Source organism: Oxyura jamaicensis, chromosome 2 (genome assembly GCF_011077185.1).
Source record: "Oxyura jamaicensis isolate SHBP4307 breed ruddy duck chromosome 2, BPBGC_Ojam_1.0, whole genome shotgun sequence".
Taxonomy (NCBI): Eukaryota; Metazoa; Chordata; class Aves; order Anseriformes; family Anatidae; genus Oxyura; species Oxyura jamaicensis.
The window spans coordinates 37,584,201-37,601,440 of NC_048894.1; the positions used below are offsets into that span (position 1 = coordinate 37,584,201).

Here is a 17,240-nt window from a genome sequence, read left to right on the forward strand (position 1 = left end):
CAGAGCTTCCTTTTGACATTTAGCTCTTCTGATGAGGACTGCAGTAAAGCGCAGCAAAAAAAACACAGCAGGTCCATCACGCTGATGAAGTTTAGCTTTCCTGATAGGCTACAAGGCAAATAAGCAAGGAGAAGATACCTGTTATGACTGAGCAAGGAAACAGTAGAAGAAATAACGGATGACACCAGAAGAACAAACTCTGATTTATCTCCAGAATCAGAAGTTATGGATGGGCAGGCCGTATCAGGTCCATATTAATGACTTCACAATTTATGACAGAATTGTTCCTCAAGAATCTTTCAATTTTATGTTCATATCACCAACCCCTCAGCCCAAATACCTACATCTTCCCCTCAGGTATTTAACTATCTGCAAAAATAATCCTGAAGACAACATATACTAATAAACCTTCAAGAGGCAATTCTTGTTTGTCACCGTCCATTATTTCTGCAATTCCTGTCCAGCTGGGATTAAGAGCTCCAAAGGGCAAAGAGCGAGCCTCTTCCAGATATTTGGAATGACACTAAACATACTAGATGTGTTCAACAAATAATGAAATAAGCCACTGGACCATGCACCAATCTCCCACAGAAAGGAATGAGAGTTGTCCAACTTCACACATTAAAAATCAAGCAGAATCTTGGAAGAAATGCCATACAGAACAATTCGGTTCTGGCTCAAGAGAGCTAAATTGCACTGAACCAAATGTAATTTCCCATTAGAAACTAGAAGCTTGTGATGGAGAAATGCACAGGAAAACATCAAAGGAGGAAGAAAAATCATTAAGCACTGAATTTGCTAATCATCACTTACAAGTTACACTACTGACTAAAATCTCCTTGTCTTTTCTTCCAATATCTTTTTATCTGCTCAGGGAATAAAGGCAAACTGAATTATCTTTATGCAGATAGCAAAAAAAAAAAACAACAAAAAGGCATTCTAATTTTCCCACTTACACTGGCGCATAATCTGTGTACTGATTTTAGACTCCTAGAGCACCCATGATGTCATGTTGAGTCTTACCTTTCATCCTCTGTAATGAAAAATTTTGACAGACTTGGAAAAATTTTATATGTAGGTCTTACACCACAGAATAACAAGCCACAGTAGGCAGACTCCCATTTCAGAAATACATTGGGTTGAACCAACATATGCTTAAAGACACATAAGTGAAACTTTAAATTACATCTAGGGAAAGATAAAAAAATACAGGTACTTAAGTCACAGCATTGGAAATATACTTCTTTCTCAGAAGGTATTTTTTCTTTCAGAGAGATCCTTTAGAAAAGTTTAACTTTCTTACTGAAGGAAGTCCAGACTTGCTAATGTAGTCTCAACCTAAAGACCCAACGTAAAACAAGAGGAGCTAGAAGTCCATTTGGGCTCTTTGTTCTCTGGAAATCCTAGCTTTCTAACCTTCAGAGTATTTCCCAAACAGGTAACTACAGCTCAGAAATGAGGAAGAATCATAATTAATCATATTTAAATTGCCAAAACAACTAGCAGTTTTTGCATGAAAGAGCTTTAAGTACTCAATTCACCTGACTGAAGGGAGAACTACCTGAAAGATACAGTAAGATGCAAATCCACTGTTTTCCTGAAAGGTGTTCAAGGCACACCTGAGAGTTTGAACTAATAGAACACCAAGGCCTTATGAGCCTGCCTTCACTTTGTTTGATACAAGAGAGCGAGGAGCAGAACAGTGATCAAGCTTCTTTCATGGGAAGTTGTTGGATTACTTTTGCCCCCTTCTGCTGGTAGCATGAGTTGTATACTGTCTAGGAAACTTTGGAAGACAGCTAATTAGTAATTATTTTTTCTTTTAACATACCTCTTTCCTAAACAACAGATTATGTATTTGATTTAGTCTGATATCTCAGCACGATTTCCCTCCCTCTGTATCTTCCCTCAAAAAAATAGTTCTGTCTTGTTTTGCTAAGACAGTACATAAATAAATGCTGGGCAGCTTGATTTCACACTCTGCTGCCTAAATCTTAAGAAAAATTCTACAGATCTAACATTACAAACTCTCTTACACACTGAAAAGATGATATACTTTACTTCTCTTCATGAAAGAAATCTTTGTGCCCGAGAGGAATGAAGAAAGCAGCTGTAAAGAAGGCAGCTGTAAAGAAAGCAGATTTCTGCAAAAAACTGATACAGAAACAAAGAGATGATTTTTTTTCTTAATCCATAGAAGTGTAAACATTGTTATTGAATGAAATTTTGCAGAAGACAGTCAGAGTGCAGAAGTGATGAATTTTTCACTTTTAAAGGTGACTTGCCTCAAGAGATGAGGGAAATCAGACTTTACACTGGCAGCCTCCTAATGGGACATGCTCAAAGACAGTTCAAAACTGGTAGCACAAATTCTGCTATCTGCCAAAAATCTGAATACTGGAAAGATTATTGTGTACTGCTTTGCCTTTAACATTTTTTTCCACTATATTGTGTATATCCAATGTACATTATATCCACTTAATATACACATGCCATTCTAAATCATCAAGAAGTTCACATACTTTGTAGTATCGTTGAGTGTATCAAAAACATTACATTTATATATTTGTACATTTTATTCCTGTGAATCTTTTCAAATTGTAACAGCAGATTCTCAGTTTTAATTGAAAACCATCATGTATCTATTATATATTGGGCATAGGTAGTGCTATAAGGACTAACAATGGTTAATCTCCAGAAATCTCATGAAAAATATTTTACAGACGATATTGCATGACAGTTTCTACACAGCTTACTAGGTTATTAAATAAAATATTAGTTTCAAAAGTATACTTTATAATGAAAGATGTCTGTTCAGAATACCAAACAAAGGAGCATAAACATCCGCAGTTAGCTGAGCTCCTGGAGAAGTTTAGCAAATTAGAAGGACAGCACCCTTTTAAGAGTAAAAAACCTTGTATTCTACTCTTTTTTATCGACTCTTTCCTTCAGTTTGTCAAAGAATTTGAAACCATAGTTTATGTCCCAAAATGTAGGTTGTAATTAACATCATAGCATTTGCAACATTCTATTACAGAGATTTATTTCCTGTGTTTACAAAGTGAGCCTCTCACCTTTGGATCTCGGAGGAAAAGTGCTCTTAGGATAAGGGAGTGAACATCTCCGATAGGTGGATAATGCATCAGAAGTCCCAAACAGGTCTGATAATTACTTGATATCACTATAATGAAAATGAAAAAAAAGGAAAATATTACTATGTTATTTTCTGTAACTTCATTACAGTTCAGATGCAGTTGCCTTGTCCCACATGAAGGCTCTCAGAACTCAACTTATTTCATAGACATTTGTATTAGGATTCAGCTCCAAATTTGGATGCCTAAATCTAACTCTATGTGAGCTGTGCACCAAGTGCCAATGGAGGTGGAGGCAATACTGTCAGTGGAGCCACAGAACATGAAATGAACACTGGTTTTTCACTCACCTGCAGACAACTAAGAGTGTCATTTGTAAGGTAAATTTTACTTCCAGTACTGCTTTTATGACAACTTTGCCCCACTCTGAAAATTCTTTACTGAAATATATTTTATTATATTCTTACTTACATATGCACACACACACATCTGTATGCAAATATAAACTGATGTAAACAAATCCTTGATTTCCAGTAAATCAATAAACTTTTTACAAAATGCTAACTACAAAGGGAAAAAGTTAGATTTTCATTTCAGAAATACTTAAAAGTAGAATACCCCATTAACTTAGTAGGATTTTTTTTTACTTATTTGGGAATTTTTAGGAAGTTGATTTTATCTGAACCTGTGTAAGTATACTATATGGTTCTCTGCTTGTTGTTATCTATTTTTTTTTTTTCCAAATCAATCTCATTATGAGTGCAATTATTAAAGATGTCTTTTCAGGCAGGTCTGTGTAAACTACATCATTTCTTTTGCACCATCCAAATCCAGGCAATCCATCTGCCACAGCTGTCAAAGCAATGCCTGTTGCTGATGCTTGCACTGTGCAACATAAAGACAGCCTCCAACACTAATATTGTAAATAAATTTTTAACAAACTATTCTGAGAACTTTAGCTGTAGCAACAAATACTTCTAATCAGGCTTCTACACCAGAAATAATCCTTGCAAACATAGAATTATTTTGAATCTATAAAAGGCAAAATAAATGGTTGTTCTGTGGACAGAGAGATTTAAATGTTTTACTTTTTATTCTTTCATGTGAATAAGCCTCATATCCTCCTGTACCTTTCCTCCCTCAACAAGAGGATTATGGGGAAAAGATGCAGGACTGGGCAAAATGAATAATTATAATCTGTGTAGGGAACCACTTTATCATCTTCATTTCCGTTGCTGATCCGACAGCTTGTAATTTCATACATCTGCTTTCATTTGTAAAGCACTCACTTATCCTACTCATTCTTTATCTGTTCTGCCTGTTCTTTTCCTATCCTTTGTTTTTCTTGTTCATATTCAGGTACCTGTTTTTTTCTTCTTGCAGTCACAGAGCTGGCATAATGAACACAACACAATGGTCTCAGTCAGAGATCTTTCAGAGAAGCATAATACCAGCACCGCATATTACATAACCAAGCCAATTCTCACGCGTAAATCAAATTTAAGATACTGCACTGCAGGTACGATTATGAGACCTTTTTACCAAAGCAACTAAAAATACTGAAAATGGACAGTGAATTCTATATAATTTTATAAATTGTAAGTATTAGTACTAACACATTTTTCTTTGGAACACATCAGTATGTGTTCTATTTTGCAAAGGAAAATTGATTAGAAATCATTCTTTCTTTATTTCTCCTGGAACAGTTATTTGCTGTCTCACTGATACAGAGAAAAGTAAATAATAAAAATCTAATTGATTTTAATGGTGCATACTTGAGCCCTGACAAAAACTGGTGTTTTCAACCACAAGACATTTACTCCAATTCTTAATTTTTTGAAATATATAATAGAGAAGCAATTGAACAATTGAAAAAAAAATATCAAACTGTCAGTCCATGACTTGTGTCCCCTCTGCTCCCTAGAATTTAAATTTAAAAGTGAATTCATCACTAATAAATTAAACAAAAACAAAAGTAAAACTTAAATGAGGAAGGCCTGCTAACTGTTATATTTATTTTACCTTTATGGTTTTCTCCATCCATTCAAATGGCTCTCCCATTTTCACGTAGAAATTGTTATAGAAAATAACATCATTGCTAGTGCTCTATTTACTGGAAAATCTTGGGTTAAAGGGATTAATTTGCTGAAACACCTCTTGGTATCTTTCTTTGTTTCAAGAGGGCCAAATGCATGGCCAAATATAGGCTACTATACAATAGCAAGGCAATTTTCTTAAAAATGATGCAGAAAATAGCAGTAAAACAAAAGAGATTCATTTTCTGAATATTCAGATTAGAATTAGAAGGATTTCTAAGAATCAATTCCAGGATGAAGTTTCTGGAAGGAGACTGTGCAACACCAATTTCTCTCGTCTCAGCAGCAGTTGGATCGTATTGAAGTTCAAGGGTGAAATACTGTGACCAGCTGCCTTGTAATAGGCTTGGTGCTTGCCTGTCTGTGCTCCTCCTTCACTCATCATCTTGGCAGGAGTCACATCTGAATCCTGCTCTTAGCATGAATAAGAAGTTATCACTTCGCCAAAGAAGAATGGGATCGGTGTTTCTTGGGAAAGCAATACAGAAACTCCTCTGATAGGGAAAACTCGTACTACCTTTACATACTTTTTATTCCGTTAACAACAGATTATGCAGAGGAACAACAATTTGCTTTCTCTCCTCTGCTTTAGATGAGATAGACTCTGTTGGTCCAATAACCATTCCTGGATGCAAGCAGTAGTAAAAAAGGTTGAGAACATGAAAACTAACTGTACCTGTCCTCAATCAAGTCCTAATTTCCTGCCACCTGTCATTCCTTCTGAGTTTCATGTTTGAGGCTGCCAATCCTGTATAGAGATGACTTCCTAACCTAGAAATAGCAGGACTACTTTCCCCTGCTGCTTTACGCATTGCTATGTTCTATTTAGTACCCCTAAACTGAATTAAACATAGATTATACGAACATCTTGCATGATAACAAAAATAACAAATCAACTCCTCCAAGAAGAGGCTGTGGTTTCTTAATTTCTCTTAAAATATTCAGAGTGCCTTTAGATAAGAAAAGTATACTCTAATAATGTCCATAGAGCTAGGGACATGGTAAAAATACAGTTACTCAAACACTGATCGGTCAAAATTAGATCCTGGTGTAATAACATACAGAACACGGACAGGTCCTCCAGGTATGTTCATTTTTGTCCTTCTTCATGGGAAGAAAAGTATATAAAATAAATACTTTTTTTTTTTTTTTTTTTTCACTGAACCCTCCCTTCCATTCTGATTTCACCAACAGCTGCTTATACATTCATATTAGTGAAAGAGAAGTAACATATTCATGCTTCAGATTTGACAGATTTTTAAATAAGTTATTTTTTATGTGGTTATTTTTTTTCCCCAAAGTATTCCAGAAAATCATTTATTAAAACTCAGAGATACTTCAGTACACAACCCTACACCTGCTTTGTGAGGATTAACACTGCACGGATAAAGCTTTGCATACTCTGTTGTTAAACTGAACAGAGCAGTTTACAGAATGGCTGTATACATGATTATGTATCTGCAATCTCCAAAATGATCAGGTCATTTCAACTATGTTTTTGTGTATACACAGTAATCTAAAATTCTAAGCGTTACCCTCTCCTTTAGTAATACATAGTTTGAGTAACAAAGAATTTTGAAATAAAAATAAAATTAAAAGTATAGTAGAAATGCTACTTTCTTAAAATCATGTCCTTGAGAACATAACAAAACAGAAAAAAGATCTAGCAGTTCCCAAAACAGCAACTCCTTCCCCATCCCCAAATGTTTTGTTATAAAAGAATCTGCATCATTTTTAAACTCTCAAATGCTTTCAGTATTATATTATTATCACTGCTTATGCTTGATATTTTTATAACATATTAGGAGTTCTATTATTATTCCTATTGTTTCAAAGTTTTAAAACTGAAAGTTTCCAGATGTCTTATTTATAGATGATTAACATCATTGTGTGTGTTTTTTTTTTTTTTTAAATGACATTTCCTTTCACCAAATAAAGACTAGTTTTTAGAAACTTATTTGAAAATGGTTTTTAAAATGTTACAACACCTATTCGAGCTCAAATATTAACAACAATATAAATAGGAGGGAAAAAGGAAAACTCTTCTATTACAGATATATATGGAAAGCTTTCTTTTATCAAATCAAAAACTGTGAAGATTTCTGAGCTTGATGTTTACAATATATTCAGTGTTATTGTATTTATGATTGGGTAAGCTACTAAGCTTAGAGTAACTAATTAGGTCCAACTACAGAAGGAAAATATACTGATTTCTGAAAAAGTGAATGTATGAAGTATTAGCTGTCTTGATGAGATGACTTTGCATCTTATTTGAGCAAATGTACTCCACTTTCAAGCTATTTACTGCTTTATTTTACAAAATCTGGGGATTTCAAAGAAAAAAGGGAGATTGATTTCATACAGATGCCCATAATACATTTTTAGCTCACATTTTAGTTACCTCATACCGATACTCGTGTGAGCACCACAAAGTGAAACAAACAACCTCAAAGCAACCTTCTTTTCCCAGAAAAGAGAGGGTGCTTATAGACACATTTCTTAATTATCGTTTTTAAAGGGAAATGATGGCACAAAATACAATGCTGATGTTAAGAAACAATTTTACATACATCTATACATCTATATAAAAATTTTGTATATTGCATCTATACAAAATTTTTTATCATTATTTCAGTTTACTGCACATATACAAACCAGATTCAGATTACAGAAAATAACTTGGAATTGGATAATCCTGAAACAAGCATTGATTTTGAAACCTCTACACTGAATTAAATGTCCACCTCTTTGAGAGGAATGTAAGGCAGCTCTATATGCTGCATGTTTATTAAAAAGCAACTGAAAAAACCCACATGAAGTCCTATGGTAGGCAGTGAAACAACAGTATGTGCAAAGTACATGCGTGTTATATTTTCAAGATTGGGCCCTAAAATAAGAACAACAGAAGTTGAAAACTTTATGTGTCCTAGAATACAAAATTGTGTCAAATATGTGACCTTGTTACAAGCTAAATCTTACAGATTGTATATAATTAACACCCAACAGCATGCTAAAGAATTCATATATTTAATGTCAAACATGCATCTTATGGAAAAACACATATTTTGTTGTGGCAAACTTGTATATGGAATTTTTTGCAAAATATGATAGGACAGGAATAAATGCCTTTTAATTAATCATTACGTATTTTCTTCCTCCCATTCATAATTATACAAACTAGCAACATTTTTTTACTTTCTCTTTTGTACCAACTTCATTTATTTATTGCTCATCACTAGTCCGTATGTGCAAATATTTTTGCACGTATTTCAGGTATACTGAAATAAAATAAAATGAAGTGATCAGTTTTCTAAAGATGCCACTCTTGCATGGAATAAATGTATTTTGTAATTGTTATTCATCTCTGTGTGTACATTTTCTTCACGACATAACTTGGAAATGTATGAGTCACTGTCTTGTGCATTTTCACATTTTTCAAAGCAGAAGGGCAAAAAAATGTATTTCCAGTATCAGAGGATTTACTCAATTCATCGGCTTTGTCAGAAGGTGGAGCTCTGTACATACCTGAATCACTGACTGCATAGAAAATCTGCAACTCCATATAAAAACACAGAACTACTCAGAAAACAAACGTGCATTTAACTCCAAGATACAATTTGTTTCATAAATACAGCAGTCTGTGCCCGGTAACAAATGGCTCCTCTCATAGCATTTGAAAGGATTTTCAGTTTGTTAAAAAAGTCACAATGAAATTTAGCATTTCTTAACCCCTCTGTTTCTTTGAAAAACAGGTTTGCATTCTTCTTAAAAGATTGTAAGATAGTTGATACTTACAGGCATCTCTAATATATAACAACATGGCTACAAAAATGTAGTCAACTAAATTCAGGGTGATACTGTCAGCAAATAGAGCATCCCACACAACAAGAAGGTCCTGGAGTGGGAATTCACGTCCAAAGAGGAGCCTTACCCATCGCCTGAAAAAACAAACAAACAAAAAACAGAAAAGACATTCTTTATTTATCTGTTTTGACAAATATTGTAAAGCCAGTACACGTATCACAGGATCAACTACAATTCAAAGCATTTCTGCAGGAAATTTTGCAAATTATGAAGGTCTACGAGAATCATTCACCTAATTGTGGTTTTGGAAATGTTTGTGTGTGTCTACATTAAGGGAAGCAATACATTACCAACTGCAGAAGCTTAACTGAATAATACTGTTATGTGGGTGAACCTCAAAAGACAGAATGTATCAATTCCATGCACCATATTTTTGAGCATTTGATGTGATACTGATCGAAGATGTAAGTGAGCCGATGTTACGCAAGAACAGCCTGGAACAGAAAAGCAGGGTGAAGCCAGTGGTTTACGAGAGCCCTGAAAAGCCCAGTCAAGTGAAAGCCAGTTCAAGGCAGATGCCAAATAGCAGTTAAAATGGATCGGGTCACACTTGCTCTGAAGAGGCTTCTTCCCTGTTTTTGACAACTGTGTTTCCAGCTCCATGTAAAATATGCTATGGATGCTGTTTTGATTAAACCTAATTTAAATCTTTACCAGATTTAGTGATAATCTGCACGTAGACCACACCATTAATTCCTGTTCGTATCTCTGCTGTTTCATACCCAGCAAAATGTGAAAATCTATCTTATTAAATGCAAAATTTGCTTGAGAATGGAAGCTTGAGATGCAGTAGGAAAAAATAATTTCTCAAGTTTTCTTATTTCCAGTTCCAGCTCTTACAATGACCTTGAGACAGGTACATCCCTTTCCTATTCCAAACCAGGACCATTAGCTTGGACCTTTCTAGGTAGAAGGAATTATCTAAAGTTATCTTTGAAGATGCTACAGAATAGTTAGTAACATTAGTCCTGGAATAGTTATTACAAAATGGACTTAAAAAATAATGAATTACATTTTTAGCTGGGATATGCAAATTGCTATGCATGTGGAATCTGTTTATTCAGTGGCAAGAAAAGATTGATTGCAAATTTCTGCAAAGCAAATTGAGTCATTCTGTAAAACTCACAAAATTTTCTAAAAAGGCAACTAGAAATTTCATCAAGATTAGTTTCACTTGTAAGAGTTCACGTTTAACCACTTTGGTACCAGAACTCGTTGTTTTAAGTTTTTTTTTTTTTTTTTTTTTCCGATTCCAGTAAGAAAAGTTCATTTCTGCACAAATGAATTCCAACATGTCAGTCTAGTACAAGCTTTAAGATAGCAACAATCTGTACAAAGTAACTCTTCCTTATGAACGAAATTGAAAGGGACCGTTTTGTTAATCAAGGGTTTGTTCATTCAAACTTTTGTACCCCCGATATTGGAACTGTGTGTATAACCCATAAAAATGTCCATGCTACAGATTTGGAGAACACTGTACAGAATATTATGCCCTGCAAGACACATTCCCTTTTAAAAGTGAAAATATGTGATTTCAAAATACAGTTTTATGTAATCCTTATTTTGCCTACACCAAACATTTCTGTTCTATAGCCTTGTAACTTTTTATTTTAGCATAGTAATTCAAAAGGTCACAATATTAGCTATGATAAAACTCAAACTCTGATCAACCCCCCATCCTATGAGGGCTCAATTTCAGGCCTCAGAAAGAAAAGTCAGAAGAACTGCTAACGGAAAAAGCAGGACTTATCTAGTACATTTAATACCACGTCTGTTCTAGCCAAGGGATTTTACCATACAGCAGCACATTACCCTACAGTGCCTTGCCTACGGGAGACCATTATCCTATGGTGACACAAGCATTACCCAAACACTGCGTGAAGCCTATTACTTGCATTAACAACCCCTCCCACCTGTAAAACCTAAACTTTCATGTTATACAAACTGTTAGGAAAGAAATTGCAGCTAAGCTTGAAGCATTTGAGCTGACTTTGCCTGCAACTACCCAAATCTCATGCAGAAAGAAGCCTTGCTAAAAGTCTAATACACTTCAAGGGAAAAAATACACCACGGTGTAATGGGATTTGTTATTAGTCTTTTATTAGAAATCTCTTTTGCTTCTTTACTACTTCATTATGCAGTGTTAATCGTTTGTAGATGCAGGTTTATTCTGCTCTAGCAGAAGTCATTCCTTTTTTTCTCCTGCTTTTATACTTTCTCCTGGGAAAATTAAATCTCAGCCCCCAGAGGTATCGTGTTTCACAGATGTAGGCTGTTGAAGAACAACTGGACTTCCTTTTGCAACCGTAATATTACTGTTAATTATTTCAATTCTCCTGTCCTAAAGGGAGTAAGCAACTCATACTGCTGTAAATGCATATATACTAACTGTTCTCTTATTTTCTTTAGCAGTGTTTAGCTCATAGCGTCTATAAACCAAGGACCCCATGTGATCCATGCTGCCATAAGACAGGACTTCAGTCAGCTTTTATATTCATAAAAGGGTTCCTAATTCCTCAAAATAAGTTTCCATATTGGAAAGCTGTCTTTCAAACTAACACATTTTTATTGCTTTTACAAATATTTGCAGAGAATTTCAGACACACTTTATAATTGCATGGGACATGATAAACCTTTTTTTTTTTTTTTTTTTTTTTTTTTTTTTTTGAGATGGCTGTTTGTGGTTTACTTATCGTTCTGTCCTGTTAATCTTGCCTTACATCTGTTACACCTGCAGACTGTGAGGCTCACAATAGTGTACCTTTAATAACATGCAAGAGTACAATAATTCTTAATTTACCAGGCATCCTTAAATTCCTCAAAAAGCACAGATTCTTTAAAGCCATAATACAGAAAGGTACCACCACCTACACTGTAGAATATGTAACTGTATCTCCTACTTATAATTCTCATTCAATTAAACCGATATTCTCAAGACATCAGTAATTACTAGCAATAGCTAATGATTCATTAATGACCTTACAATACAGAGAAAGCAGGAGAAAACTGTGCTCTAGTAAAGCCATTAAAGAAAGCAATGATCCAGCCTTACCTGATTTAACTACAACCACAACCATTTTAACTGAGACTTATTGGAAAATTCTCCAAGTACTGATAAAATTAGTTTATTTAATCTGTAGACAGCTTTATCGTTACATATATTTAGTTGGTTATCTTCTGTTTTCAGCCTTTTATACTTTTGTTAAATTCAGTCTTCAGTGCAACATCCACCACACGTCTGCTCAAGGCTTGTTCTTTTTTATTCACAGATACGTTTCAATAGAACAAGGTTAAAAAAAAAATTCTGCCCATGCTTATTTTTTTCTCAAACAGTCCATAGAGAAGATCTAAAATCAAAGTAATTATGTCTCCAGTATTTCCTCTTTGCTGTGTATATTTAAAAAAAAAAAAAAGCCCAAATTTAAAAACTCCTTGGTTGAGCTAAGTTCAGTAGAGCTCGTGTTTCCACAGAGCATGCTGTCCCTCTTCCTAACCCTCATCACTGACCCACAGGTGCATCTGCTGTCTCTGCACATCATTCACTGTCCTGCACCCCAGCTGCTTAGGAAATGGCAAAAAAAAAAAAAAAAAGCCATCCACCTCCCATGGCTGATGGCACTTAGCAGTCGTGCTGGAAGAGGATCCTGGTCCTCTGGTTTCTGATGCTTGCGAGACACCATAGGGGAAGGCTTTTGGAGAAAAGGAGGGTCAACAGGATTTTGCAGGACGTCATTTCATTTTCAGTGCAAGTTTTGTACCTTTTTTAAAATAAGAAAATCATTTAAATGGACTACCATTGAAAAGAACACCATCTTATGGTGTTCTAAGCATTCAGAAGCTGAGAAATACTAACATTAACGCCAGTTGTTTACTGACTCAGAAAATTATATCTAGGTTCTGTCTCCTTACAAAAAATCTGCCATGAATTATGTCAAGCAAACATTTGTATCCAGCACAATTTACTATGTAAAGTCATGGTCAATAATTTAGGAGAAAGGGTAGGCAGACTTTAGCTGTGATCTGCTTTTATGAAAATAAGATATGGAACAAGGATGAGGAGCAACAGTCATATAATGCATTCAAAAGAATTTAAAGATATATGGAAAATCAAGAATTATGCAGTTCGGTGCCAAGCAGCATGTAGAGTCTTTGGACAAGACTCTACGCCTGTGACATGTGTTCAGAGGTCTGCAGCAGGCAGGGCTACCACAGGGGCTGGAGCAGAGCTGGGTAATGCTGTCCAGATGAGAAGGAAGAGCAAACACACTTGTAAATGCACAGCAAAAGCACCCTCGGAACAGGACATGTGATCCCAGAAACTGTCCCTGATTTCCTAGTTGCCAATGTCAGCCTGAGGGGAGATGGGCAAGTTCAGTCAGAGGATGAGCTTCTGAGGAATGTAAGATAGTTTACTTTCTTTTAATGGCATGAAGGGGACCAACAAAGACAAGCTTTACCAACATTTCAGATTAGACCTGTTACACAGTCCATTGCTCCAGTGTTCTGCCTCCTTTCTTAATAAATCTTGTTTTTATTAAGACTCCTGTGGTTTCATACAGTTCAGGGATTTTGTACGGAATGTCCTAAAGAGATTAATAAAACCTTCAAACGATAAAACAAGACAGCAAAGGAGACATGCCTGAAGTATAACTGTAATGTCTTTTTTTTTTTTTTTTTAAAGGGGATCCTTCCTGCAAGAGTCTTGTTGGAAGGGCAATACTGCTCACAGTGCGTGAGAAACTCGTAATGAGCCCAGAGAAGAAAAAAAAGCAGAAATGCTAAGTGCAACAATTAACAGAATGACATTTCTAAAATAAATAAAGCCCTACTAAGATTCAGGATTTTGTCAGAACTGAAAGAAGCATGTGAAATCCCAATAAACCCAAAACATTGGCATAAGAAGTTGTGTTGGAAACTCATCAGGCTTTCAGAAACTTCTGATGTGTAAAGTCTAAATTTGTTGAAAAAAACCTACAAATAAAATGAAATTACACATTTCCAATATGGATTATATGGGTTTCAATTTCTACCATAGTTTTTTTTTTTTTTTTTCTGTCAGAATATTTAAAAATAAATAATAATAACAATAAACATTTGTTTGTTAATATAAATCTAATCAAATTTAGCCTTAGTAATGAACAAGAATACTGAACATAGTACACTTTATTGCCTTCTTTCCACTACGGAAAATATTTTTGATTTGTCCTGTTGAGTTTCGTGCTGTTCTACATATCCTGAAATAAATTTGTACTAGTTACTTTATTAAACACACATTAGCCTGTCTCTTTAAAATAAACACCTTTAACTTTATATTTACAAATGAATTATTTGACATGAGCATAAAATTGTTATTTAGACACCCATTTGGTTTCTTTAACATTACTAGCAGAGGTTACTCAGCCTTGCATTTAAGATAAAAAAATCTATCAGTTTTTGGAAGACACTATGTATTTCCTTATTAGAGAAGGTTTTTCCTTTTAAAAAAGGAGATCCTAATAATTATCTCCCTCTTCTTGCCGTAAATTACCCTTGTTGACAACAGCACTTACCGCTGCCTTAAGTCAGACCAATTGTAATACATTCACTCGCAGGAATGTGCTTAATGAAAAATGCGCCACTGCATCTTCACAGCACTAAGGCTTAAAATTGTTAGGAATAGGCTATAATAAAATTATGGAGCCTATTAGCCTGCTTTGGGTAGGTTTCTGCTGCAGTTCTTAACCAAGTTTATGCAACCTGTTTTGGCATCAGTGTTGCCCTTGGTGTCAAACCTCCTGTTGCTGTCACTGTCCCCTACCCCTTCTGCCACCCTGCAGCCACCAGCTGGGGTGGTACCAGCAGCTACTGCTGGGTGCCTTGGGCATGTTCACCAGAAATGGAGGTGCCCCTGCTAGAGGGGTAGTAATGTCTCTTCATGTTCTTGCAGTGGTTTTCCTCCTTGATGGCTCTCCTCCAGCCTGCTGTGTTGTTCTGAATGGTGACGGTCGTATTTTGCTCTTCTGAATTTGTTCTGGGGGTTGTTTCGTGCAAGTTTATGGGTATCCACTCAGTGCTGACAGAATGATGTATTTTGCTCCTTCACGCAGCCACTGCAAACTGCACATTTCTCCTGTCATCTCACCCTCCTGTAGTACATGCCCCAGTGATAAAAAGAACTTTCTTTTAAAGCACTTTTACAAAGAGAAATACCAGTGGTTGCACTCACTAAAAGCTATGCCCGATTTTAAACTTCTACTGAACATTCCTACTCCATATTTACTTAGTGGTATCTTTTAGTATAAATGGAAAGAAGTAATACTAAAAAAAGTTCCATCAAAAATTATGCCAGTGACATTGATTTCTGTTGTCTTTCTGTACATTAGCTGTTTCACACACAATTACAGCTATTTTCATTTTTTTTTTTTTCCCAAGCAGAGTTAGACAAGTAATACACAAATTCATACTACCACATAAAATATACACAAAAAGATCTCCATAAGCAGCTATCCCCCCAGTGATCCCACAAACAAATATAAAAACCCTACAATGACGAGTAGACCACTGGAGAAACTAGCTTAGAGACTTGGTGATTTTCCACACTTGAATCTTTAAATTCAGATTGGAATAACAATTCAGATTTGTTGGAATAACAATTCCAAAATTCTGGACTTTGATTCTGGATCAAAAAAGATTGGATCAGAGATTGTTCCATTAAGTCTTTTAAAGGCAGGAATTCAGACTAATTGACCTTATAATCTTGGGTTACTGTCCTCAGTATGCAATTTATTTGATTGATCCTCTTTGTCTAAATCTCCAATAATATGACTGACTGAAACAAGCTTTTAAATTACATGTAATTGGTTTACCTTTTCTTTATGAAATAAGACAACTTTCTTTTGATTTTTTTTCCCCCTCTAGGAGAGTTCTAGTTTCTTTTCACATTCAAATTCTTTTTAAAGAGGTAGTTTTATCTTTCCATTTTGCTGATGGTTCCCACGTCAAATTTGCTATAGTCCATTTCTGGAAAAGCCTGAATCTAAATTTATTTTTAATAGTAATTCTTCAGTAATACATTTTAAGAATATATTTTCATTAAGAATGTTTTCATTAACAGTTCTGATCTCCATCAGTTTTAGCTTGCTCTACTGGACAGGCTAGATTACAGATTCTCCACTTCATCCTTCTAACATTTTCAGAGGTTATTTTTTTTTTTTTTAGATACTGTAGGACTGAAAGTCTGTGGAATAAGAAAGAATAATAATAATAATAATAATAAAAAAACAACACACAAAAAACCCTCTCTCATTAGCATGTTCAAATGATTTGAAGTGATTTGATTAGTATCATAAGGAAGCCTGCAACTGGCTTTTCTATAACACTGAAAACTTCAAAAACAGAGCTAAGAACCTGAATATGAAGAGAAACAACAGAAACAAGTTACCCACTTTCTTCAGTGGGAAAGATGGGAGATTTGCACTGAAGGTAGCATTTAATTTAACAAAACTCTCTGCAGTGGGAGGAGTACATTCCCACTTCAGGTTCCTTTCCATTCCTCCTAAACACAAGGTAAAATAATTTCAGTATTTCACATATACAACACTTTATAAAGGCATAGGAATTAAAAGCTACTACAAACATTGTATTGACAATGATAACCTGTGTTTGCAGTAAATACTAAAGACATCACATCACATCCAGTTACTGGACTATAAGAATTTACTGACTAGTTTTTACTGTGGAGAGTGGATAAAATTGTTGTATTCTGACACCTATCTGCAACAAGAATAGCCATAATAAAATAATGAACAAGTTTCAGCCATTACAGAATTTTTAAAAGGATAGAAGTGCTGGACACATGTCAATTTTTTTTTTCCTGTCAAGATTTGTTGTCATGTTGCCAACAAGTATCAAAGATCAAGGTTAGTCACCCATTTTTGAAGTGTTGGCCAAAATACAGAGGTAATAACATGAAGGATCCAGTTGTTATACTATGATTATCTGTGCAAAACTGTGCTTTTACTCAATGGAAAAAGACTGAAAAATACTGCTGTGTTTCTGCAAAACCACTAAATTTCAACAGTTCAGGCAATATCCAGATTTCAAAAACAGGTGTTAGTACGATACTATTACAGTGATAAACTAGAAAGACTAGAGGGGAGTGTTACAGTCTACTGGAAAAAAAAAAAAAAAAACAACGCACCCAACCACA

General features: G+C 35.0%; 1 protein-coding gene across 8 annotated transcripts in view; it reads right to left on the bottom strand.

Moving 5' to 3' along the window:
• The window catches only part of TBC1D5 (TBC1 domain family member 5), a 319,441-nt gene that overhangs the window by 71,701 nt on the left and 230,500 nt on the right, over nucleotides 1-17,240 (bottom strand). For all 8 annotated transcript variants that reach the window (XM_035319863.1, XM_035319861.1, XM_035319857.1 and 5 more), the window contains 2 exons: nucleotides 8,984-9,126; nucleotides 3,075-3,181 (listed from right to left, as the gene is read on the bottom strand). In XM_035319863.1, the coding sequence (XP_035175754.1) occupies nucleotides 3,075-3,181; nucleotides 8,984-9,126 (250 nt within the window). The remainder of the gene's footprint in view (nucleotides 1-3,074; nucleotides 3,182-8,983; nucleotides 9,127-17,240) is intronic.